This window comes from Nelumbo nucifera, chromosome 8, assembly GCF_055504915.1.
Source record: "Nelumbo nucifera cultivar China Antique chromosome 8, China Antique-T2T, whole genome shotgun sequence".
NCBI classification, from domain to species: Eukaryota; Viridiplantae; Streptophyta; class Magnoliopsida; order Proteales; family Nelumbonaceae; genus Nelumbo; species Nelumbo nucifera.
Window position 1 is genome coordinate 55,691,573 of NC_142656.1, and position 27,356 is coordinate 55,718,928.

Here is a 27,356-nt window from a genome sequence, read left to right on the forward strand (position 1 = left end):
CACAATCTCTCTATTGTTTTTATTATTATTATTATTATTATTATTGAAAGATTTTTAGATGTGAAAAAACTACAAGTAAAAGTGGATTTTACATGTCTTGACGTTTAATTCTTTGAATATTCAGGATCTGTCATCAAAATGCTAATTTATGGGTCAGTTTAGTTCGCAGTTTGGCGCAGATAGGAGTTGGAATTAGAATCAGCTTGACTGCTGAGTGAATTCTCATTCTCAAGGGACTGGGAGGAAGGGAATGGCCATTTTCTCACATGGGAGAATGTCATTTTACCAGGAATGGGAATGGTATTCTGATTGTAGTCAATCAAATGGTTGAAACTGGAATGGTCTATTACTCTATTCCTATTTCTAATTTTAAACCCCTATTCCTACAAATTAAATGGACCTTATGTTTTGGTGACAAACGCAATGGAATAACGGTATTCTTTGTTAAATGGTTAGACCAAAAATGATATATGGATGAGTTCAAATCTCCTCCCCACAAGAGGCCGCCCCACAAAGTCCCATAGCACATTCCGATGATGACATCATTGATTTTAATACTATCATCGAAAGATGTTTTCAATACACGACAGGAATGTACTGAGACATTAGCGGGCGGCCCCTTGCGGGGGATCTCTATGGATATGTCAATAGAGACGTTATGATGTTATTCATGATTAGTCATTATTAGACGTTGTTAACTATTTAACAAATCTATCGGTTGCTATAGTAAAATCTATAGGTAAAAAGGAAACTAGTAATGGATACCTAGAAAAGGTGCAAAGTGAAGCAAAAGTCATTAAGCATATTACTTATTCATTTTATTTGAAATTTAAATCTGAATAACAAATAATTAAGATATTGACCGTTTCCCATTATATTTACTTGTCATTCATCAACGAGCCGAGAGTTGCAACCAGTTATGCTGCTATTGCTTTGATAGAGGAAGTCATATGGTCTTCAAAGGTTACAATGTGGCCTTTACTTGAAAAATAACTTAAGCAATAAGATATGTCATAGCTTCTTATCAATGTAGTTGGGGGATTCATATAGATTATTATGGTTTATCAAAAGATTCAATATTACAAAAAAAAAAATTTGAAGGAAAAATTTTCCTACAAAAAAAACAATAAATATATAGATGATGACTACTATATCATAATTCATAACAAGTGAATCCATGCAAATACATGGGGTTGAATAGAAACCTAGTTAGGTTTGGGTTTTGACATGGGCTTGGTTTCAGGTCAAGGTCTATGGCCTGATTCGAATTTGAATCTAATCCTATTTTGTCGGATTCTCATTTCTGGATTTTTGAATTGGACCATATCAAAGAATATGGTCTATTTAAAAATCAGATTGAATTTGGATCATCCCTACTAATTCATGTTTATATTGCTTTTTTGAAATTTGATTTTTATATTATTTATGTTGTAGTGTAAAGAGACGTGTATACCTCTATTTTGTTTAAAATATATATGACAAGAATTAATGAAAAAAAATGCTTGTGTTTTTTTTTCCTTATACAGACTGTTTTGTTTTTTTCTCTGTTAATAATTTGTTAAATTTTACAGTCCTATGGAAATTAAATCAGACCAGATCAGATTTGGATATCAACATCCTTAACAAATTCAAATTCGGATTAATCTGATTGAATCAAATACAAGATTTATATTATCGGATCAAATTTGGATATACCTTGATTCAAACCCAATCCAAGCCATTTGCATCCCTAGGTTTGTCTTGGATTGGCACTTAACCCCATACAATCCATCTATTTTTTACCAATATTTTATTAAAGGGTTAAAAGGGATTTGAAGATATTTAAGAGAAAATAAGGGATTTAATGGGAGAGGGTAGATGTTACAAACATTGTTATTGAAGAAGGAGAGGGTGAATTAGGAATGATTTTATTAGAAAAGAGTAATTATAGACTTTAAAAGAGAAAATGAAGACATAAGAGGGATTATATGAGTCATGCTTGTATGTTGAGATTAATGTTTATGATAGGGACTATATTTATAGATTTGGGCATGAATTTCCACCTTGGGATCTGTGCTTGTGATATTCATATCAGGTACAACCTTTCTTTTTGTTTTGGTTTCAAATCTGATCCGGTTTCAGTGTAAGATCGATCTTTAAAATGTAATTTTTCAAAACATTGGAAAATTAGTTCCTAAAAGGGATAAAAACTTTTGAAATTCCACTCAGCCATCTAACATGGTTTAGCCATCCATACGATGGATTCTAACCCTTCCAACATTTTTCTTCCTCCTAACTACCGACCAGAGGCAACCCCCTTCCCTCTCTCTCTCTCTCTCTCTCTCTCTCTCATTTTCTCCATACCATCTTTGGCATTGACCAATTGAAATTACCAGCAAGAGAAGTCTTTAGATGGCATTAAAAGCATTGGCCATTGGTTCTTGATCCATCTCTTATATACATCTCTAAAACGACTTTAGCCCTTCCCTATTCTCATCAAATAACAAAAAATGAGACTAATTCCTTATGATTTTTTTTTTTTGACAAAATCAAATTTCACAACCATAAAACTTGAAATTTCCTATCTCCTCCACCTTTTAAATTTGCGATTAGGTCAGCTTTGCTTGCACTAGGGAAGAGGGGCTTCATGTCCTCTAATTGACCTTCTTGTCTCGAAGCTCAAATTCTCTTTTATGTTTTCTTTCTTTCACTTTTTTATTTTTTTAATTTTGATAATCCCTCTCAAAGCTTTTACTAACTTCTGTTAAAACCTCTAATTGCAAGCCTGGTATTGTTGTTATCAAGGAGAATATGTTCCATCTCCTAATTCCATTGTTATGTTTCCCTTTTTCCTTTTTTACATACTATTTAACTTTTTTCCTATGGCTGCATTTGTTTGCGGTGTAAATGCAAATCAATGTAATCCACTGCCAGTTTGTATTTGTTCATGTTTTTTCAGTGTAAATATGGACTGGTGTAAAACTCCACTCCCAGTCCATATTTTCACACGTTTGTTTTTAGTGTAAGGTTTTGCACCGATGAAATTTTACTTCAATAATCAATTGTCACACTTTAAAAAAAGTTCCAACGGTTAACTAATTTTAAATCCATCGGTGGTGAACTCCATCAATGAAGTTTATGCCAAAAACAAACGCAGCCTATAACAAGCCAACAATCAAGTAGTGCATTGACCATTGATCAAGGTTGGTTGTTTGGAGGATATACAATTTCAGATCAACAAAACTTTATTTGCTTAAAATTCTAAACAATTTTCATAATAAATTAACAAAAATAATATACAAAAGTCACTTAACTAAGCTTAATGAGCTTTTAAATAGAAAGGATTGTTTTTTACCCAGAGTTGTTCCATTACGTAGAGAAATCTATTTGAAACCATTCCATTTGTTAATGTGCAAGGTAATCGGCATCCTATAATTATTCTTGGACTATTTTATTATTTTTTTCTCACACCAAAAAAGGAAGCATATTTAATACCTCCTTGAATGAAAGATGAAAAATTGAAGAAAAAAATGAAAGATGAAAAATGTATCAACTAACAAGAAAGAGAATGGTAAATCAAGAGAAAAAATAGAAAGAAACCAAAATTTAACATGATTTTCCTTAGTAGCCTATATCCACGGGAAAAGAGAGAAAAATGTCCACTATGAAACAAGAGATACATGACTGACCTCTTTATAGACTCACAATAAAATACACTCTCACTCAACCCTAATTCCACAAAACCAACAGCTTAAATAAATAAAAGGCCCAATTATATCATATTTGAAACAGACCTCTCTTCCTCCCATAAATATATATAAATCTTCAAATTTTATCGATATTACAAATATATTTATGTAACCTCAAATACCTTTCTTGTAATATAACCAAACACAATATATCTTATTGTACACTCCCTCAAACCAAGGTGGAGAAACTAGCTTGAATTTGCAAATAAGGATGTTGAAGCAATCTCTATGAAAATTAGTGTACTATTAAAGTAGTAGCCATGAAACTTAAAATTTTGTAGAGGACTCTTAAAGACCAAGTCATGATCTAGTAATCATCAAACTGAAATTGGCCAACAAAAAACCAACACGTATCATGTTAAAGAATCGAATTTAACCATAAAAAAGGTTAATCACAATCGCTGAACTAAAAATCCAATCATCTCAAACAAATAGATAATTAAAAATGCCAATAAAATTACTATAATAGAATTGGCTAACAAAAAGCCAATTATGGAGAACTCCATAAACCAAAGCAAGGAATCAGAATTGGCCATTCAAAAACCGAACATGGACAACAAAAAACCAATTAAATAAAATGAATCAAAATACCATGTCACCTAACTTGGGCTTCTTCATGCTTATAGTTGTGTGCTTGTGACCAAATAAACTTTTTGCATAACATGGTAAGGCACACATGTGTGATATAAACATGTTAAAGCACAAATAATGTGACAAAATTTGTGACATACATGACAAAGTATATGTCATGTTAGATGTTCATTAACATATTATATGACAAAATATATGCCATATGGTACATAACAAATGGAAAAATGTAACACGTGGAAAAACATAGGATACATGGTAAAGTATATGTTGTGATACATGCATTAATTTGTACCATATGACATAACTTTGGTTTGGTTGTTTTCACATTGCTACTTTGATGTCATATATCAATTATAAAGTCTTCCAAAACATGTGGATCTAGCACGTGGGCAAGATAAACAAAGTATATGACATTTCACACTTATACTTTACAATTTTCAAGCAATAATGGGTTTGTATGTAGAATTTATCATGTTCCATGTTGTAATGTAATACATCGTAACCAAAAACTTTTTGTGCTTTTACTTTCAAAAGATTGTTTGAAAGCAATGTTAACATAGAAGAAAAGCAAAAAATAAACAATATAAAACATTTTTTTTTTCTTTTCAAAGACTTGAGGTAATTAAGTGGGGGAGGGGGACATAATGGGTGCATGTGAGGCCCGCCTCATACTACATAGCCTCCAATTCTTTGGGTTTAATTCTCTACCTCCTCTGAAATTTGTAATCGTACTCCAAATTTATTTTAGCTGAACCCAAATGATTGGATCATGCTTAGATGATGATTATGGAAAAAAAAAGAAAAAAACTTTGTTGCCTAAAAGACATACATGATATTGAAAGGGTTTTGACTAGTCAAACCCCTTGCATGTGAATTTCGACAGATCGCACTTGATTGGTTATTTTGTGATATTGGTTGGTTGGTTATAAGTTTTTCTGGTTTATAGTTGAACTTTAATACGGGTGCAATTTGGACAGCCCAACCTGAGCCTAGCCGATTCAACCCATAATTTTATGTGTTAGGATTCAATTTTTAGACCTAGGGTTGGGGTTGGGTCCAAAATTTTGAGCTTTATTTTATTTTATTTTTTGGGTTAGGCTTAGGTTTAGCCTTCAAGTTGCTCAATCCAGTTTGACTATATACATATATTGCATGAATATATAATCATTAACTTGCACACATAAATACCTGTATATAAAACACATACATTTATGTCAAGTTTTAGTTTAGGCTGATTGATTAAATCAAGCTTGACTTAGGTTTGAGACCAATTCAAAATGCATCAAATTCTAGTGCCAGTTGGGCTTGGGTAGAGGTGTTGAGCGAGCTGTGTTGTGCTGAATCGTGGGCCGAGCCAGGCCGTGCATCTTTCCCTTGAGATAATTTGGGGGGTCGGCACAGCATTGCCCAAGCTCGCATGGGCCCGTGCTGTGGGCTTGGGCTGAATTGGGCCAGACTTTTTTTTGACATTTTGATTTTTTTTTCTAAGTAAAACTTAAATACTTAACTTTCCTTTGGGAACAAATTGGAAAAATAAAAATTCTAATAAAGAAATAAAAAAAAATACTTAACAAAATACAAAATGGACAACAAATTGTAAAAAATATGAATTTTATTTCTTTTAAATTTGAACAATATAATGGTCAAAAATAATTAACAAAATGTAATAAAATATAAAAAAATGTAATACAATTACAAATTGAAAATAAAAAATTTCATTGTTGGAAAATAATAAATAGTTTAAATAAAACTAAAAAACAAAATTTTAAATAATTTTAAAAAATGCTACAAAATTATTGAGTATACAAAAATAATATTGACTTCACCATTTTTCTTCAAGTTCCACCTACATCTCCATCTCTTTGACTTCACATCATCTACATCAGGTGTAGTGTCATGCCCTTTTTTGTCTTGTAGTCGATTCTCAGCATCAAGCCAATATTTGAAGTAAATGCACATTTCCAAATTTTTATCTTTATGCAGCTTCTCTTGTTGTCTAACATCTTAGTACTTGCACTAAAACAAGACTCCGATGGAATTGCAGACACTAGAGGGGTTAATAGATCATGTGCCATGGTGGCAAGGGCTGGATAATTTTTTTCATGTCCACTTCACCAGGCTAAAATATCAAAATTGTTCATTTCCTTTGAATCAAATGAATTGTTTAAACTAGAAAAATTTGCTTATAAATAAAAATTATGTTTAGTAAATGAACTTGTTGATGAAGTGGCAACAAATTTTTGCCTCCTACTTATTAAAGACCAAACTCTTCTTTTTCCACTACTGGAACTAGTTGCTTCAAAAGTGGAAGTTGCACTTGTACAAGTTGCAGATTTTTATGCTCTATCATTTATGATTATATAAACTACACATTTCAAATAATAAATTATTCATTTTTTCTTTTTGATTTCCAATTTCAATATTTATATGATTCAAGCAAAACATCCAAACCATCTTTCCCAATTCTAGGATCTAATATTGTAGCTAAACAATAAAGAGGAAAATTATTCTCCCAATATTTTTAAGTTTATTTTCCATTACTCCAACAATACTTTTAAATTGTCGATTTCTTCTATATTTTGCAAAACATCCACTAATTATAAATGATTGATTAACTAAAATACAACTAGTTGGATAATAAACACCTAAAAATCATTAATTGCATAAAAAAATTTTGTAAGAAATCTTTTATACAAATTGTCATTTCTCGATCTTCCTCAAGTATAATATCTTGTGGCATTTTTGCATTATAAAAATTAGTAAGAATTTGTTTGTAGAAAATACAACTTTCTAACATAAAATATGTAAAATTCCATCTATGTTGAAGATCTAATCTAAAATGTTTATATTTTAAACTATAATTTTAAAATAAATATTTAAATTCATGTTTTCTTGCTCTAAAACTTTTAATACATATAATACAATTTCTAATTTTAGAAATATGATGAGAAATAATATATTCTGGATACATAAATTTAAGATGTGACATGCACATATAGTATGAAATAATTTACCATTTAAACATGGTTTTAATTGAGATATTAAAATATTGATTGTAGAATCATTATTACTAGCATTATGCCATTATCAAAACTAATAGAAAAAATTATTTTCAATTTCATATGAATGTAAAGTATTTAAAATACTTGCAACAATAGCTAGGTCAGTATGTATGTGGCCATTCAAGCCTAGTGAAAATTAAAATTTTGTTTTGCAAAAGCCAATTTTCATCAATAAAATGACTAGTAACACAAATTTAACTTAAATTTAGAGGTCCAAATATCATAAGTAATTAAAACTTTAGAATTAATATTTGATAAAATAGAAATTAAACTTTATTTATATGAATAAAAAATTTTCAAAGCATCTATGCTTTACAGAAAGAAAATTTCAAGTTTAGTATCTTTAACTAATAAAAATGGTTGTTCAACATGTACAATATATTTTGCTAATTCTTGCCTCAATTTTTCTTGAGAATATTTAAAAGTACCAAAACCCCCACGCTCAATTTGTGTTTGTGATTTTTCTTTTCCTTATTCTTATTCTCATGGGTGAGTAAATATCTGTCCAAGTAGCCAGTATCACCCTTGCTATAGGTAAGGTTACTCCTACATTTTTAGCAAATGACACTTTTTCCCTTCCCCTCAAACCTCCTCTATTTTTAAATATTTTCCAAATTGACTTAATCTACTTAGTGCCCATCTTTTTCTTTTCCCTAGTAGTAGTGTTAGGGGTTGGAACTCTGGCAATTTCAATAGCATCAATGTCGGTGTTAATACTATCATGTTGCTATTGAACAATATCATCAACATTGAACGTGTTGGGGAATTGGTTTTGGAAGGAACCGACCATTTTTTTAATTATAAAAATAAAAATTAATTTAATTGCACTTACCAAAATTGCCGGTTTAGAATCTCAACTTAATTTTAATGGTTGAAGCTTTCAAGCATTCCAAATTGCTAACTTGAGATACTTAAGCAACTTTAGAAACTTTAATAAAGTCTATACTTGAGAATTGGAGAGTAAAAGAGAGAGTATTGAGAGTATATTAGAGACTGAGAGAGTATGAGAAGAGAATTGCTAAATTGGTATGATGAGAATGGTGGAGGATAAGGCGATTTATAGAAACTAGTAAGTGTGCATGTGCTAGCACATGGCAATTATTTATGATGATGATAATTGTGAATAATGTGTTTCTAAAGTTTTCTACAATTTTTTTTTTATATTTCTATGTTTATAAAATTATTCTTATTTGTAACATATTTTTGTTTAATATGATAAATATATGATATTGGAGATGTGCTTAAATGTCTTTTTGCAACTTTTTTGTATTTTTTTTAAATTTTGTGTGTTTTCATATTATTATTATTAATATGTACATACTTGTAAGTAAAACATGTATATCTCCAACGACCATACAAAAATGGGTTCGACTATGATATGAAAAAGATATGATATCTGAAAAACAACTGATCAATAAGCTGAAATCATAAACATAGTAGTGAATCAGGTGTTATTTATCAAAATTCATGGGTGGGCTTTAATTGGTCAAAACTCTTTCTATATCATATCTTTTTCATATCATAAATTTTCCCTACAAAAATATATACATAAATTCTTTCACTCATCTATTATTCACCAATTCGCCCAAACCCAAACCCGAGTTGTGTTGGATTAAGTTCGGGTTGGGCCTAAGATTGACCTTCAACCCGACCCAATCCGATCGAGTTGCACCCGTAGCTAAAAATCGGACATGAGTTCCATTGTTCCAAGACTATAGTTTTCGAAGAATCAATCAGAATAGGACAACTGTGCAACAAAAAAATCCAAATCCCTCAAGACTGTGGGGTCCATGTTCTTGTCCGCATTATTCGGTTTAGCAGCATATCCCTGTCACGGATGGTCCGTGAGCTAAATCCAAAGCCTGCGCTGCCCTACCTGATCAGTGTCTTATTAAAGCCTCCGTAGCTCGGGATCATGTCCACCAGAAACTCTATACGGCCCCCACCTGGCTTTCATCCAACGATACATATTTACTCCAACTCCAGATGTGGGTCCCACGAGAAACTCTCCCTATGCGACCCAATTCGAAACCGAAGAGAGAGCGCGAAAACATCAAGTTATTAGCTCATTGAAAAAATTAAAAAAACCCTCGAGAGAAGATTTCAAACGCTCGTCCTCTCTGAGAATTTTTACGGGTAAGATTTCCTCGAAGCTCGTCTCGACTCTTACTGAGATTCATTTTTTCTGCATTTCTTTTATTTTAACTCGGTAAGAGGGGAGAGAAGATAAAAATGGAGATTTGAATTTAATTTCACGATTTGTACGGAAAGATATTTGGTCGTTCGATCCAAGCTTTTGAGCTCTGGTTTCTATGTTTAAAGCAGTTTTATGTTCGTCATTGCGATTTTTAGGGCTTCTTGGAGTTTGTTGGAGTGGATTAGAGAACAGTTTCACTAAAGCACTGTGCCTTGTTGGAGTAATGTAAGTTGTTGAGTCTATTATTATTTTTGAATGTTCGCGTGGTGTGTTGCGTTTTGAAGATCTGGTTTTTATCTGTTGTTTCTGCGATTTTTTTATTCTGCTTTTCTTCCGTTTCCAACTTCATGTTGATGTTTTTGTTTTTGAAATTTTATTTTCTTTTTTTTTTTTCGTTGCTTCTGGTTCACTTGAGCATGAAGGGTCATATATATATATATATATATATATTTTCCTGAAAAGATTTTATTTAGTTATCCCTCACTAGTTCAAACTTTTGCATCTCGGCTCTTCAAGGACAGTTCTTTTTTTTTCCCGGCGCTTTCCTGATTTATCGTTCCAGTACCTCCTTGCATGGTGCTTTCTGTTCTTGCAGTGCACATAGGTTTCTTTGGGTTTTGATCACTGTGTCTGTGCCTAAGATTCGTATGAATTCCATCATGCTTTGAGTTTCCAAGAAGCTGGCGTTTGTGAGTTTTTGACGCTTTCATTGGCAGGGATTTATGTTAATATCTTTATCTAAATTAGGTTAGTTCATTAACAATGACAATTATACAGAAGAAAAAAATTAAGGAAAAAAAATAGGTTAGTTCATTGTGCTTACCAGTGATGAGACATCTGCTTTTCTTTTGTAAGAGTGATTGCCACAGTGGAATGTAAACTTTACCATTCTGGTACTAATTTTTGCATTTTGAAATGCTTTTGAGATATATTCTGTCTTATTTCTGTATATTCTCGTTATCTTTGTCTGTAGGTACTTGAAGTGGTTTCATATTTTGTAGTATGAGACTTAAGATTTGATGACATTAACTTTGATTTTTGTGGTGGTTTTCCAGGTTTCTAATCGTGCTAACTAGGAAACCATAAGTAATTCCACCTATGATTGGTATGAGCTTGACCATCAATTGGCTCTTTAAAAGAGCCTTTATTGGTCTTTTAATGGTTGAACAGAGTAATCTTTAAAGCAAATTGATCCCACCTTCCTGGTATAGGATCTAAAATCATTGGTATGAGCTTGACCATCAATTGGCTCTTTAAAAGAGCCTTTATTGGTCTTTTAATGGTTGAACAGAGTAATCTTTAAAGCAAATTGATCCCACCTTCCTGGTATAGGATCTAAAATCGAAGTTCTAGGTGGAGGTTTCGAATTGAAACTTGAAAGCTGGTTTGTGGTTGGCATTAGATTTGCATCTCATTGTTTATTTGAAACTATAGGCAGATGTTGTTGTAAGGGTGTGTAAGATGAAGGCTCATACAAATTTGAAAGCCAAAGGACCCAGCAGGGCTGGCACACAGCAAGCAATTTTTGAGCTCAAGCATCGGGTGGTTCTTGCGTTGAACAAGCTTGCAGATCGGGATACTTACCAGATTGGGGTTGAGGAATTGGAGAAAATTGCTGAAGGTTTAACTCCAGAAGGGATTGCGCCATTTCTTTCTTGCATCATTGACACTGATTCGGAGCAAAAGAGCACAGTTAGGAAAGAATGTATTAGGATTTTGGGTACACTAGTGAGGTTTCATGAGGGGCTTCTTGCACCACACCTTGGAAAGATGGTGACTAGCATTGTTAAAAGGCTCAAGGATCCAGATTCTGTTGTGAGGGATGCCTGTGTGGAAACAATGAGTGTCTTGGCTTCAAAAGTAAGCAGCTGTGGGGGAGAAAGTGATGGGTTTTTTGTTGTTCTAGTGAAGCCTCTTTTTGAAGCCCTGGGTGAACAGAATAGACAGGTGCAGTTTGGTTCTGCATTATGTTTGGCCAGGGTGATTGACAATTCAAATGATCCTCCAGTCTCCATTTTGCTGCGTATGCTGCCTCGAGTTATTAAATTGCTTAAGAATCCACACTTCATGGCAAAACCAGCGGTCATTGAACTGATTAGAAGCATATTGCAGGTGAATGTGGACAAAATTGTCATGCTTTCTTCATGCTTTGGACATTAAAATGAATGGTGCTATAGGTTTAGATTTTGGTGGATCTAATAGCATGTGGTTTTTTCTTATCCATCCATAGGTAGGTGTCTCGTACTTTCATCTTAATAACTAAAGTCTGAGATATGATTTTTCTTTGCTATTTCTTTTCCACATCTTTGGTATTGCCCTATGATATGTTGGACACTTATAGGTTTCTGGTGTGCTGGACACTTCTACCTATAGAAAATAAGAGATATCATCTCAGAGTTGAGAATTATTGAGGAACTTTGTCTTCTAAAAGGAATTTAGTCCTACAGGTTCACTGACAAGACCTGTCAATGTTAATTGTGCAGATATCAGGTTTCTATCTTGAACAGTTTATCCCATAAATCTATTTTTCCTGTTGCCCCAATTATAACAAGAAAATAAATTAAGAAAATTTCAGATTATTGTTTAGCCATCCTCCTAGTTATAACTAGCATGGTGGTTTATATTTGGTATTCTAGAAAAGATCAACTGAATATATTATGCTAAAATTTTTCTTCGTGAGGTTTCCAATTCCATGACCTTTTTTTCTTCACCATCCAGTTTCTAGGTTCCCGTAAAAAATCTGCTAGTCCACTGGATGTCTGCCTTGGTTTTGCATATATGGTTTTCCTAATTGTGTTTTTGTTTGTGCCATTTTCTCTGTCAAATATTCAGGCAGGGGGTGCTCCAACACAAAATTCATTCTCTAGTGCATTGACTAGCATCCAAGAAGCTCTCAAAAACAGTGATTGGACAACACGCAAAGCTGCTTCTGTAGCATTGGGGGGAATTGCTGTAAATGGTGGTTCTTTTTTGGGATCTTTCAAGTCTTCATGCATCCGTTCTCTTGAATCTTGTCGTTTTGACAAGGTCAGTGTGCATAAATTATCTATATTTTTGGAGGACTTGCTTCCTCACAAATGATAAGCATGGGGTTTGTGCTTTCTATAGGTGAAACCAGTTAGAGATTCAGTGCTACAGGCCATACAGTACTGGAAAAGTATTCCAGGGTCTGATTCTCCTGAACCTTCAGAGGCAGGATCTTCTACAAAAGGTTTGTGGCCTGCTATTCAATGCATTGACAATTTATTCTGTTCAAGACTGGTTTGTGGCCTGCTATTCAATGCATTGACAATTTATTCTGTTCAAGACTGGTTTGTGGCCTGCTATTCATTATATGTGTTTGGTAGTTTCTCTTGTTAACTGGTATTTCATTCATATTGCAGAAAATTTCTGTGGAGGTGACTACAGTGATCTCACTAGTGCCAGTGATGGTGGATGGAAAGATGTAACTTTCAAGAAAGTTAGTGCAAGGTCACTGAAGAAGAGAATTCCCCTAACTGTCAGGAAAACATGTTTAAATAATGTAGAAGATTCTCAACATTCCAAGGCAAATGATTGGCATATTGAAATTGCTGTTCCAAAGACCCATACTGTTTCATTAGCTGATACGCACAATGAAGAATCTGAGGGTAGTTGTGTAACTAAGACTTTTGAAAGAACAAATGGGGATGCTGCAGGAGGAAAGGATGTTGGATATGATTATGCACCAATTGATGACAAACAGGAATGCTCCTCTGTGTTGAATCTAGTTACAAACTTTGAGAATAAGCATGTTACAGTTGCTCGTGATAGTCTTGAGGGGGGTGGCGTGGTGCAGCCAGTGGGGATAAATCACCGGCCTGCAGCTGAAAAGATTGTTAGTGAACATCGAAATTGTTCTGCAAGGATAGAGGAAAGAAAGAGTTTGGATTCTACCATCACAGAATTGAGCAATGTCCATGGATGCTGTGCACAAACAGTAAATGAAATGGCCTTCATTCGCAAGCAACTCTTGGAGATTGAAAACAAACAATCAAATTTACTTGATCTCTTACAGGTCATTTACTTTTCTTAGATATGTCTAATTGTTCATAGATTCCCTCTTTAGATTGTATGTTCTTGAGAAGACTCTGAATTTCCTGTAAACATTCTAGTAATGAACTTGTCCAAGTACTGGAATATTGAAGATGAATTTGCCTAACTTTTGATACTCTTAGATAAACAATTGCTATTTGGTTTGAATTAGGACATATAAGATATATGGTGCATGATATTGTAATTAGTGTTTTAAAAGGCACACCTGGGCACACAGGTAAGGTGCATTTGAGACATTGCCCTTGCTTCAACCTAGGCACCACCCTTTCCAATAGGCATGTACTTTGGGCTGCCTTGTGTGTTGGCTTAGGTGTTTGCCTTTTAAAAGTTTGTTTTTGTGGTCACTTTTTTATGCATTCTTATATGTTTTACATCATTGTACTGGTCTGTTGAATTTTAAAAGAAACACAAAGCAAAGACCATTTAGAAATATGAGGACTTTAATTGTTACGATAAAATATCAGACAGCAAAATTTCCAAAGCAACAACAATACCACTGATCTTTGATTCGTAACCCTAAAATTAATGAACTGCGACCAAAATCATAAAAGCAAGCCCCTTATATATATAAGTACCTGACATAATTTCATTTATATGCTTACATATTTTGATTTGATCCAATAAGATTTTTTAAAATATTTAATCTCTTCTAAATTTCAGATTTTCGTTTTTTGTTTATTGATACTTCTTATTTTTTTCAACAAGTTGTATGTTGCTTTGTCTGTTCTCACGTCTCTCTTTGTGCACCATGCCTCTGGCACTAGAAGGGACTTGCACTTTTCTTGCACCTCTCACTTTTAAAACACTAGTTGGATATGGATTTTAGCCTATGTTACCTAATGAGGCTGGACAGAGCATGGGATACAGAGTTAACACTAAAAATTGAAGTATTTGACACAATATGGCACCCTCGTACAAGTATCCAGGTGTAATCTATTTTAGGCACACCATATAATACTTTTCACCCTAACATCCAGTTAAGTTGGATTCTTAATTTGCACCGTCTTGTTTAGCATCTTTTAGTTAATTCTGACCTCAAACTGATTCAGCAGTGGTGTAACCAATGCACTAAGTCTTTACCATGTTCTTATTCCTTTTGTATTTGGAAAAATTCTGCTTAAGTAGTGGTTCAAAATTTTTTTTTCTCTCATGGTGTTAAACATGTCAATGTTTTGTTCTGTTCAATCTTTGGTACTTTGTTGCTTTAACTGTGGGTTTATAGCTATAAAAGTAATTTTCCTGTATTGCTATCAAAGAGCCAATGCACAGAACCACTGATTACAATATATAATAGGCTCTTTAGTTATGGGGTTCTCAGTGGTACTGTCCTAACAAGTTCAAAATGAAATTGTTCTCTATCCCCATTACTCCAGCTATGAAAAATTTTGAAAAAAAAGTTTGCATATTTCTCATTATATTAAAATTATTCTGATGTCTTTAGTTTACATTTTTGTCTTGATCAACTATTCAGGTGTTTATGGGGAACACCATGGAGAGCTTGTCTATGTTGCAGTCCAAGGTGTTTGGATTAGAACATGCAGTAGATAAAATAGCTCAAGACATTGTTTACAGTGGGAACCACTCTAACATGGCAAGTTCCAAGCTTTTGAAGAACTTAAGCGTCTCTTCTTCTCCAAGACTCTCCACTTGTAGTCCTAGGCCATCTATTGATATGAATAATAGACAGCCTTCCCTTTTGTCTATGAAGAACCGGGAAGTTTGGGAAGAAGCAGTACCTACCAAAAACAGATCAAGTGCTTCTATCAAACAAGGGATAGAGATGTGGAGGGATCCCACATTGAACATAATTCGAAATCCTATAGCAAAAGGTGTCCAACAAAGCTTTCGACGTGTGCCTCAAAGTGGGGGATGCTGTCAAACAAAAAAAACTGAAGATTCTCAGTCTACCTTTGCCCGTAATGCTGATGACAGAAAAAACAGTTCAGATAGTAATAATAACTCGTGGAAACGTGTAAAGGATTTTCTATGTGCAGGGGATCTAGAATCTGCATTTATGGAGGCTCTTTGCTCTGGTGATGATCTTATTTTGATTGAGCTTCTAGACCGAACTGGTCCTGTTTTGGAAAGTTTATCTCATGAGACAGTCAGTGAAATCCTTAGCACCTTGTCAGCACAGTTTCTAGATCAAAGATACCTGGACTCCATCATCCCGTGGTTGCAGCAGGTAAGAACTCAGATTTTCCTGCCAGATAGATCAGACTTTATGTTTTAGCTTCTGGCATGTTGTTTAGTTATTTTATTTGAAATTTTGTACTTAACAGACATGTACAGGTGAGCTCATGCAGCTGCACTTGAAATCCCATTAGGCTAAGCTAATTAGATGGATAATTTCTGTCTTTCTACCTTTTGCATATTTACTGTTAAGACTGCACACTCATGAACAATGATATGATGCAAAACTCTAACTGCTGCCTAATATGCTTATGTTGTTCTGCCCTACATTATTTTAGGTGGTGGATCTGAGCAATACCCATGGGCCGAACTACCTTGTACCTTCTGCAAAAGTAAGGAAAGAATTCTTATCTGCAATACAGGAGGCAGCCACAATGGATTTTCTAAATCCAGCAGAGAGGAGATCCATTACACAGCTTGCAATGAAGTTGAGGCAACTCTGGGGTGAGACCAATTCTTCCATTTAAAATTATTTTCTCGGAGAAAAATGTAGTTTACTCTATGTTGCTTCAGATAGAAGGTGTACCATGGAATTGTAAAATGATTAAAACTAGAAGAAAAGCTTTATATTTATTTAATTTTTTGGAGTATGATGAGCATGCAAAGTAGGATTAGTTTTAATTTGCTAATATATGTCCTGAATATACCATACGACTACCAAAGGGGAAAAGATAATTTTATCCTTGTAATGTTGCTAATTGGTTTTGGAACTTCAAAATGTCTAAGAAGTGGGGAAGTTACCTCTTCGACTGTACTATCACATTCTCAAGAAAACCAAGGCTATGGTTTTATATGTCCATATGTTTAGTGAATCTGGGTATCCCATTTAGTTGATATTGTACCAACTGATGGTGTCTCAGTTGGTAGGGTCTCTGACTTGTTGGAGTAGAACCTGGGATCAAATACTGCTGCCACCAGGGTTGCAGGGGTTAAGGGAGGGGGATGGGCTACCCCCTGTTGTGTAGCCTCTATGAAGCAAGGTTCAAATTTCGTCACGTATTAGCCCATATTGGCCGATACGTATTGTATTGGTGGGTCACCAATATGTGAAATAAAAAGAGTTTTGGGGTAAGACCTGTTTCAGGGGGTAACCAGGCTTTGACACCCTAAACATATTTTGAAAAAAATAAAAATATAAGAGTGTTGATACAAAGTCTGGTACACCCGATTTGGCATATCAGACTGTATCGATACTTTGTACCTTGCTATGAAGCAAAAAAATTTAGTTGATATTGTGGTTTTGGAATCAAAAGGAGCCTATAATCCCACCTTCAGTTTGCTAATGATACCATCAATTTTTATGGTCACTGTTTTCTTAGAATGGTCCTTAGATTCTCTAAAGGATACAGTTCTAAGGTTAATCTTAGCAAATCATGTGTGGTAGGTTTAAACCTGCATGGTAGTAAACTGGAATCTGTTGCTTTCATTTTGGAGTCTGTTGGGTCATAGTAGACCTTGGTGACAATGCTAGATCCCTAGCATTTAGTGATTGGTTGTGGAGAGGTTTGAGAAGAAACTAGCATCACGGAAGAGGAACCACATGTCCCTTGGTATGAGATGTTGATTTTCAAAATGTTGGCCGGGGCTGTGGATATAGTTTGAGACTTGTTTTTGGATCCCAGAAAAAGTAAAAAGAATCATCTTGTAAGTTGGAAGGATGTGAGTAAGCCTTAAGATGAAGGGGTGATAGAAATGAAGCTGTTCTTCATAGATAGCTGGATAGCTTATGGTGTGCGGTGATCAACAGCAGATATGGGGTGGATACTAATGATGGGAAAACAGGCAACATCCCTTGTGAAAAGACAAATAGGAGTACCTGCCTTTTCAAAAATATAGGATGTCCTCTAAGCCTCTAATTGAAGCTCTTTTTTCTTACAAGCTTCGAGTATAGGTTCCCTTTGAGCTGTTGAGCTACTGATCTTTCTAGTAACAATAAATTTCTGGTGTCAAGACCAATCCCTTTGAAAATAAATAAACAAATAACAAAAAAAAAAGAAAATAGTTTTTCATATTTGTTTTGGTCTTGGGTTAGTCCTATATGTTTTCTTTATGTTTGGATTAATAATAATAGAATTCTAGTAATGAGAGAAAGAGATATAAAAAAGAAAGAAATGGAATAGGTGTTCTGATCACATTGACCTCTGGTGTAAACCCTCCATGGGTGGGATCTGTCCAATGACGGGCCTGGATCTTCAAATACATCTGGCCATATACAAGTTAAGAGGTCTCCGGACTTCCAACGATGGTCCTGTATACCCAAACCTGACTACCTGAGCCAATCTTTATGTATGACCTTTCTATTTCATCTGATTGGTAAATTTTAGCGTCAACTTTTTGTCATTTTTAATATTGTTTCTTTTAACGGCACAAAATTTGATTTGTGGGTTATTGAGCGAACTTTCTTGTTTTGTAGGAAAATGCTCTTGATAATGAAGACACCAAAATCATGGGCATTAACCTGGAGCCAGATGTCCGCGGTTATGTTTACTTGTGAAAAAGACGATGAAATTGTCTCAAATCTGTGTATGACCTTACAGTCTTGGATTCAGCAGTAGTTCATGAATGGTTCAACAAATGCTTTGTTTTAACGTGCATTTTCAAATTTCCAGTTAATTTTCTGTTGATATAATTTTGATTTGGAGTGCCGTTCCTTGAAATACTACGTGGGCAATCATAAAAACTGAAGATTAGCAGTTGCTGCGGAGTTCTTGTTAAAGCCATTTATGCATAACAAAATTTGTCCAGAAATCTTTGCTCCAGAAGTCTCGTGACCAGGGAAAATAAAGCATTTGTAACTCTTCTCAACTCCAATCACATGTTATTACCAAAAAAAACTCTAGTTACATGTTACAGAACAAAGAAATATTGGAGTGTCAACCACCCAAACTGAATTTACATCGCTTGTTGGGTTGAAGTTTGTCTTAGCAGATGACTAGGAAAATTTTGGTACCATTTTCAGGAAGGTTCGTTGTAGTAAAAATTCATTTCATTAATTTATCGAGGCCGTGATACTGATACCAATTTCAGCAGGAAACCGAGTAAAGCCTTGGCATTAGCTAGTTTTTTCATAACGAAGAGTTTAATTGCAACGAAAACTGGTTCAAAGTAGGTCATTATTCCCACAAAAGCCCCGCACCATGGATGATAGATTAATAGGTAGAAAGGAGAGATCTCGAGGAAAAATGTGATGACACCAAAGAGTACCTGAGTACGTAGTGTTCTTCATCACTCGTCATCAGGCAAGGGGTCCAGGGCCAATAATTATTTTCTATGGTAAAAAGCATCCATGCCATCCCATGATGAGGTTTCAACTTTCAAGTTTCAACCTAAGACCAAGCCCCAAATGACTTTCTCTATGCAAGTGTTTTTATATTAAATCAAAATGAAAATTTAAAGCTCGAAAATATTTTCAAGGTGGGAAGAAAACGGAGTTTATAGCACAAATTCCTAGAAATACCAATTCAGCCAAAAAAAAAAAAAAACAAAAAACAAATTCATTGGTTCCTCTTCAGAGCTTGTACAGATCAACTCCATCCATAGATGGTGTCTTTCTTCCATTTCTTGCAGCAGGCGATTTCTTCTCCCGGGGTTGACGGTCTGGAGAAGGGCTATACAAATCAGAATCCATGGGAAGTTCACTCTTGCTCCTGCTCCTTCTGCCATTGCCTGCTTTTGTTTGTTTTTGATGATCCACGTCAGGTTCTTTCTCATCCTCACTTTTGCTTGCTTTTCTCCTACCCTCTGTAGGATTATCAGGATTGTTCTTAGGAACCTCGTAAAGGGTTACACCACTGCCTCCACTCTGGAGCAGTGCGTCTTCCCTGTTCTCAGCTTGTATTTGAAAGGCTTCCAGTATCTCAACCACCTGACTCATGGTAGGTCTTCCTTTGGGGTTTTGACTAAGGCATTGATATGCCAAATTGGCAATCTTTTGGGCGGCTCTCACAGAGTACTGACCTTCCATTCTTGGGTCCAAGATTCTCAAAAGCTTCCTATTATGGTTCAAGAGTGGACGTGCCCACTCAACTAAGTTGTGTTCTCGGCTTGGTCTGCTCTTGTCCATTGCTCTCCTTCCAATGAGCATCTCAAGGAGCACAACCCCAAACCCATAAACATCACTTCGAGCTGTTAGATGACCTGGTCAGACAAATAAATGGCTCAGATGATAAGCTAGTAGCGTATCATGGGCACTTGGTCAACTAGCCTATATCAGCAGTCGGTAAACTTACCAGTCATTACATACTCCGGAGCTGCATATCCATAGGTACCCATAACTCGTGTGGACACATGAGTCTGGTCTCCCATAGGCCCATCCTTCGCAAGTCCAAAATCTGAAAGCTTTGCATTGTACTCCTGTAGATTGATTTCAACATCAGTTGTAAGATAATAGGGTTGACATAATGTAACATGTTGACTGGCTCTGAGAAATACAGCTGGATTTATCAAAATAGCAAGAAAATACTTCTATTAAGAAATCCAACCAGCTTTGCTTTTATATGGATACTTTTTTTTCAGATAATTGTCAATTCATTTATTGTTTAAAAGTATTCAAAGTATAATTCTATAATGTTTCTCCTCAGGAAGTGGCTAGCTAGCCTCAGCTAACCACCTCTCAAATTTCAGTTACAGCTCTCCTTTAGGCAGTTGACCCTGGTACAATTGATCCCTTAATGCCCTTACTTTGCTGATACCCCCTCTGCCAATCCATTAGCAGTGCAAAATACCCATTTGCCATTTGCGCCCAACTCATGTAATATATGTATCTTGAATTTTGGTGCACTTGGATTTAGAATTACTAGACAAATGCAATGTTAAGCTATAACTGTGGTGACCAATTTACTAACCGCATCCAGAAGAATATTTGAAGTCTTGAAATCACGATATATTATAGATCTTTCTGCTCCATGAAGAAATGCAAGCCCTTTTGCAGCACCTAAAGCAATCTTCATTCTAGTGGACCAAGGCAATGTTACACATACTCCTGTCAACAGAGAAGAAACGGGTAAGTGGGCAGATGTGCTTGTCAACTTTTCATTCTAAAGAGACCCCATGAATTCCATTTGGCTTCGTCCCCTTGAAAAACATCCCAAGTATTTCTCTCTATTAGGTTGGTCAAAAGATTCAACATTTTTGTCCTCATCATAAATCTGACAAATATGGACTAACGTTTTTGAAACAAGGATTCCTTTTGAAAATGGGAGTTGTATGGACTATAGAAATAATTGAAAAGAGATTTGGTGCTCAATTTTGTTACATATAAATGCTTTCAAATATGCATGATTTTTTTTTTTTTTTGTCTAAATGAAGCTACGGGATCTCCTGCAAGCAAAAAACTCTGCACAAACTCTGAAAACATGGGCATCCAGTTGCACATTGGGAACATCTTTCTACGACTTTAACATACATGTACAGGAGATATATCCGATGTGTGGTTGGATGCCATGTGTGCAGTGTTTTTGCTTGCAGGAGGTTGGGCTCCTAAAGGGAGTCACTTAGTATTTGTACATATTCTGTCTGTAAATTCTACATTGTAGTCATTTTTTGTCCATGTTTCTTCATATATTGTACCCAAACACCTTCCTCTGAGCTATCACACTAAAGGTCACAAAAGGGGATTTTATTTTATCAATAACTGAAACAAATTCATCGATTCTTCCAATTAAGCATAAGAAATACGACAAGGAGATATATCCTCTCTTATCTCCCCCAAAAGAAAAGAAAATTACAAATACTCCGATTCCCAGTCAACCAAACAAATTCTATGTTTGTCTTTTCAACCAAATACTCCATTCCCAGTCAAAGAGATTTGGTGTCATCCGATTCCCCCCAAAGTGAGTGCTTTTTGTTGAGAGGTCTTTCATAGTGCTATTAACACTTGTGATGCTCTACAAAGGAAGAGACCTGGATGGTGCCTTTCCCTAAATTGGTGCTGCCTGTGTGAATCCAATGGTGAATCTGCTCTTCACTTGTTCATTTCCTGTCCATTTGCTTGTGGTATTTGGGATTGGTTTTTTTCTCTTTTTGGGTGCAGGTGGAATTCTCCGGACAGATTGTTTGATGGCTCCATTTTCAGCTGGCCAGAAAGGAGGGGAAGACTGATGTGGAGGTGCACAAGAGCAGCAGTAATATGGACCCTATGGGAGGAAAGAAATAAGCGTATATTTGAGGAATAGAAAAGGAGCAAAGAAGCATTGATTGAAGGGATTATGGCAAAAGTGGCTTTCTGGATAAAGACAATGAAGTTGTTCTCAGCTTTCTCCATTGATGATATTTTATGGAACTGGAGAACAATTGCAGCCTCATCTTCAGCACAGCGGAAGGTAATAGAGGGATGGGAACCTCCAGAGGTAGGATTCCTGAAATTAAATTTCGATGGAAGTAGTTTTGGGAATCCAGGGCCTTCAGGAATTGGAGGGGTTTTAAGAAATGAATGCGGAGTGATCATGGGAATGTACTTTTGCCCCATTGGTATGGGTGACTCTGCAACAGCAGAACTGAAGGCAGTAATTTATGGGATGCAGAAATGTATGGAAGTGGGGATTCAAAAGCTAATAGTTGAAGGCGACTCCAAAATAGTAATAAGTTGGTTAAAACAGAATGAGAAGGCTCCTTGGTTTTTCAGAAACAAAATCAAACAGTTCAAGAGGTTCTCAAGGGATATGCAGCTGAAATTTCATTGTACTCCTAGATCGGCAAACGACCTAGCTGACCAACTAGCAAAGCAAGGGGTAAATAGGGCAGAATGCTTCTGGGCTCAGTTCTAAGACTGATATTCATTGTCTTTGTATTCTATTGATGGTAGCCGAGGCTGCCCTTATTTCTGTACTCTCTTCTTTCTCTAAGTAATAAAATTTGATTTTGATTACTGAGAAAAAAAAAAGAAAATTACAAAACAGCCCAGAAGAGATGATTTTCTTCCCACCCCTTGGATCAAATGGAGAAGTTTTCTAGGAACTGTGACTATATCCTTCTTCCTTTTTCTTAATAAAATTTCTATTTTACTATTGGGCAAAGCATAACTGCACTAGTTTGTTAGTATGCCATTTTTTTGATTGGTAGCTAATTATCAATTTTATTAATGTGTGAAAAGAATAGGAAATATATGCGGTACAGTTTACAAGCAGTGTCCAGCACTTCCATACTCCCCTTTAGGTTAGTCCATCTAGCTGACCTATTGTTTATCGCTTCTCTACATTACATATATCATTATCACTTTCTTTGGATGTCATGTAGTTTTATCAGTTTTCTTAGGATGTCAAGTTTGAATATCAGTATAAAATTAGTTACTTACGACGAAAAAGATGTTTTTCCAGGCTCCCACAGGCCATATATTCATAGACCAGTAGCCTGTGTTCATCCTCACAGCAGTACCCAATGAGTTTCACAAGATTAGGGTGGCTGAGCTGCCCAAGATAATTTACCTCTGCCTGCAAAAGAGAAATAAATTAAATATGTTTTACCATGAGAAAAAAGATGAATACCACTTACAATAAAGTCACCAAACAGCACACTGATTCTGTACAGTTAGTGTCAAACACATTGGAATTGAGGTTTGTGACAGATAGCTGGAAATGGCTAGGGGTAATCATTTCTAGTTCATCCTGGAAATTTCCAGGCTTGCCCTAGGTTGTGTGCAGGTCTGGACTGAGCCCATCCCGCAATGCACATGACACGCACACACACACACACACGCACACGCGTGCACACACACAAACATCCATCCATCCATCTATCAAAATTATAATATTTTAAGTTTTAACAATATCATATTATGTTAAAAATTGTAATTTGCAATGGTGGTTGTCCAAATATTTTAATATTCAAATCTAATTATCAAAACATTTAAAGAAATACAGTAAAAAACATCTAAAATGCCTTCTTTTCATCTTTTTACCCTTGTTACTCCCTATATAATGTACTTGAAATCATAGGGTTTATATTTCAGGCAAAGGAGTCTGGGGCAGGTCAGGCCTGGGCCTAGATGAAAGCCCTTAGAATAGGTGTTAAGCTTGGCACAGGCCTGGCCTGGTCCATGATTACCCCTAGTAATGGCCTTTTTATTCTTGAGACAGATACCACGAGGGAAAAGTATGAACAGGTATACGACAATCGACATGGCACCCACTTTGAAGTTTCTTGGCAACACAGGGAAATTAAGTGCTTGCTGGAAGAAGTGATAGGAACCTCTCCTCCCTGTACATGCCCTGGAATTGTTACATGCAAACCTATATCTGAGTCTCACTTAAGTGTAACCCTAAGGTGGGGCATCAATGGTTTTTGATGCCTCTCCATCCTGCCACCTCACTTCTAAATGTCATTCTAGACTGCTTGATGAATCTATTTGCTGATTACAACCATAAGTTAATTCACATTTAACTGATGACTGTCAGATGATATGGCCCTTGAATATGGTATTGGTAAAACATAACTTATGTAGCCTTGCCTAAGTAGTTGGGTAAAGGATTGTTTATTTGAGCACAAGGAATCAGTGTTTAAAGAACCATTTGATTTGTAAAAGTAGAGAGAGTACCCTTCAAGGCCTATTGTTCAAATGTCATAGTTGTCAAGGCAACCAGGTGAACCTAAGAACTTTTAATCATCTAGGCATCAATTTAGATGCTACAAACATATGTGTTCTGTGATAAATCTTACTACCTTTTTAAACACAGGGAGAGATGGAAGCAGGGATTAAGTAAAAGGTTCATATCGCCAAAGGAGAAATAAAATGCAAGCTAGTACAATAAAGACAAGGGAAAAAACATACCAGCCATTCTCTGTCGCCTTGGAATCCGTCTGGATTTAGCTCCTTAATTGCAACTTGGGTGCTCTTATAACCTGGTCTTACATTCTCATCTAAAATCCCTTTGTACACGATCCCAAATCCTCCCTCGCCGAGAATTTGATCTGGCCGGAAGTTCTTGGTAGCCAGTCTCATCTCATTATATGTAAAGATGTCAACATTACTATACCCGGGGTTCTGACGAAGATCTTTGACATTCTTGGGAGTCAAAGAAATGCTTCCATTGCCGTTGTTTGTTTGTGCTTCTAGTCTGTTCTTGGATGGAGATATCTCAACTGAAATTTTGTATATGAAAGAAATACTGAGGATTAGATTTCAGTTTTGTTTTTTCAGTATTTCTTTTTTTGTGGTATTTACTTATAATTAGGTATCAGTTTCTATCTTGGCTACAGACGATTAACACTGCTGATGCTAACCCTAAGGCTTTGTTTGGCTTGCAGGAGTGGGTGTAAACATAAAGATGGAAAGTCAAAACAAGTAGAAGATAGAATAACTAGCACCTCTGGCAGAAAACACAACTAACAATAATGTACTCAAATAAATTTCTGGAGGATTCCATTTGCAGTCAGAAAAGAGCATTAATATACTCAAATAAATTTCGACCAAAAAATATACTAAAATATATACTAGTACCAATACTAATTATAACAGTAGCACTAATATTGTTGCTTCTATCACTTATGGGTACACTTTTTGTTACTAACAGGCATCAACATTTATGTATATGTTGTTTGAGTATGGTATACTTGACACAGCATCTTGCTATGGTGGGATGAGATGCTTTCTATTTTGTATTAACACAATACGTTAGCCTTTTCAATAAAAGAATCACTTATGAGGATGCAAATCTATAAGGTGGTATATAATCCCAATAACATTTCTTGATAATCGAATACGAACAATTATTCTTGCGGGTACGAAATATAAATGCTGTATTAAATGGGTCTTGAATTTGTGCTTAAAGAACATAAGGGTTGCATGTATGTAGCTTTCAAAGTACATGGATTGAAGGGGTTAGAAGGGTTATAGAGCCAGAAAGACATGATCTCAAGTAGTAAGAAATGATTTAAGACCTCATAATTTAACAATGGATGTGATACTAACCAGAAGGAATGGAAAGACAGGATTCATGAGTTGGGATAAGGCTTAGATAATGATGATGACAATGATGTTAGATTTCCAAAGAGAAACAAGCTCAGTACTAAATTACATTTGGTTTCCATTCTCACTAATGAAGGGTAGCCCAAGCTACTCACTAATGAAGGCCTTCAAATTAAATGCAACTCTGTTGGCTGTACTTAACTACAGTACTATAGAAGTTCAATGCAACTCTGGCCAGGGTGATCTTAGTTACATTCTAGGCTTAATCTCAGGGTTGTAAATTTCTGTCATCTTATAAAAGAAACTAAAGCAAAATTTTAAAAGTGGGGTCAGTACTTCAGTTCACTGCTTACAAAGGCTCTGCAACCATTTCCGTATTCATTCAAAATCTAAGGGGGTGAATGTTAAGTTCCTGTAACCTAGGTGCGCACGTTAGCAAAAAAAGTACGCCCTGTTTCCAGAATTATCAAGTCATGCTTTTCTTGCTTTTTTTTTTTTTTTTTCTGTAAGTGCAGTGCTGTCAAATATTCTCAAAGATTAGCACTGAACTGATACGGAAAAGCATGAGTTCACAGAGCAAAAAAAAAAAAAAAAACAGAAAACATTTCACATGAAAAAGAGAGAAAAAGAATGGGAACTGATTTGAGAAAAATCGGTACCCGGCTTACTCTTAACTGGTTTGTCTTCAGCGGTGAAACAGTTCCCCATCAATTTGATAGCCAAACGAGATTTCAATCTCATCTTTCCATTTCCGATCCAACACACAACCTTACCGCGATCACCACCTTACCCAACATTGGCTTCGGATGAGATATCTCGATTCAAACTCAATATCTCATCGTCTGGGTTGATTCTCCAAAGACCAGAGTCAAGTTGATCTCTACGTCTACTTCACAGATCCAATCTCTATCTCAGCTTCCCGTTTACTCTTGTGGGCCGGTGGTAGTCCCCAATCAGTTGGAATTGGATCCAAGCTTCATCTGAGAGATATTTTTACAATGAAAAACACTTGGATCCGATCTGGGTACGTGGAAATCCTTGATGGGTCATCGGTAGAACTCTGGGTTTTCGCCGGAAGCCGATCTGGGTCGCCTGAAAATTCGGGTTCTGAGAGAGAGAGGGAAGACTGAAGAGATGGGGTGTTGGATTTGATTTGCGAAGTTTTGTCGATTCGAGCTTTTATTAAGGAGAAACCAACAGCCGTCGAAAACGCCAAATCATGACTAAGCTCTCTTACTCACAAGTTACAATTTACATCCCCAGTTTTTGTACGATTATGACCCTGAACGATTCTTATAATTACAATTATAACAACAGGGGAGAGAATCGAGAGATGCCCCTAGGATTCTATGTAATCACAACTATGTCCCCCACAAATCGCGATCCACCGGCGCCCCACATGTACATCTCAGCGTGCATTGAGAATATCTTTCATTCTTGTCATTTAGAGAAAAAAGTCGATGGATGCGTATTAGGGTTATTTTGTAATCGTGTCTTCTCGAGAAGGGTATTTTGGCCTTTAAACTTTTTACTACTTTTTTTCTTTGGTTCCTGCGTGGCTTCTCTTTTCAAGTTTTCACAATCTCAAAGACTCAAAAGCGATTGGTTAG

General features: G+C 35.6%; 2 protein-coding genes across 8 annotated transcripts; one reads left to right on the top strand and one right to left on the bottom strand.

Annotated features, from left to right (window-relative positions):
• The first annotated feature begins 9,379 nt into the window (after positions 1–9,379).
• Positions 9,380–18,454, top strand: LOC104589199 (ARM repeat superfamily protein). Of its 5 annotated transcripts, none has more exons than XM_088892932.1 (9): positions 9,434–9,517; positions 9,734–9,803; positions 11,013–11,690; positions 12,411–12,605; positions 12,687–12,789; positions 12,962–13,614; positions 15,124–15,837; positions 16,124–16,289; positions 18,259–18,454. In XM_088892932.1, exons 3-9 carry the CDS (start codon positions 11,040–11,042, stop codon positions 18,270–18,272), a joined length of 2,496 nt encoding a protein of 831 aa, XP_088749058.1. In that variant the 5' UTR covers positions 9,434–9,517; positions 9,734–9,803; positions 11,013–11,039; the 3' UTR covers positions 18,273–18,454. The 5 variants fall into 5 exon arrangements, with proteins under 5 accessions (XP_088749060.1, XP_088749058.1, XP_088749057.1 ...); XM_088892931.1 differs by having other exon boundaries at positions 9,436–9,517; positions 10,634–11,690; XM_088892934.1 differs by lacking the exon at positions 9,734–9,803 and having other exon boundaries at positions 9,380–9,517.
• Positions 18,455–19,193: 739 nt separating this feature from the next.
• Positions 19,194–26,971, bottom strand: LOC104589200 (Protein kinase superfamily protein). 3 transcript variants are annotated; one of them, XM_010247437.3, is made up of 6 exons: positions 26,422–26,971; positions 24,610–24,920; positions 23,137–23,272; positions 20,690–20,826; positions 20,075–20,198; positions 19,194–19,982 (listed from the first exon to the last, which is right to left on the bottom strand). In XM_010247437.3, exons 2-6 carry the CDS (start codon positions 24,778–24,780, stop codon positions 19,354–19,356), a joined length of 1,197 nt encoding a protein of 398 aa, XP_010245739.1. In that variant the 5' UTR covers positions 24,781–24,920; positions 26,422–26,971; the 3' UTR covers positions 19,194–19,353. The 3 variants fall into 3 exon arrangements, with proteins under 3 accessions (XP_010245739.1, XP_010245737.1, XP_010245738.1); XM_010247435.3 differs by having other exon boundaries at positions 26,406–26,971; XM_010247436.3 differs by having other exon boundaries at positions 26,415–26,901.
• Between the last annotated feature and the right edge of the window lie 385 nt (positions 26,972–27,356).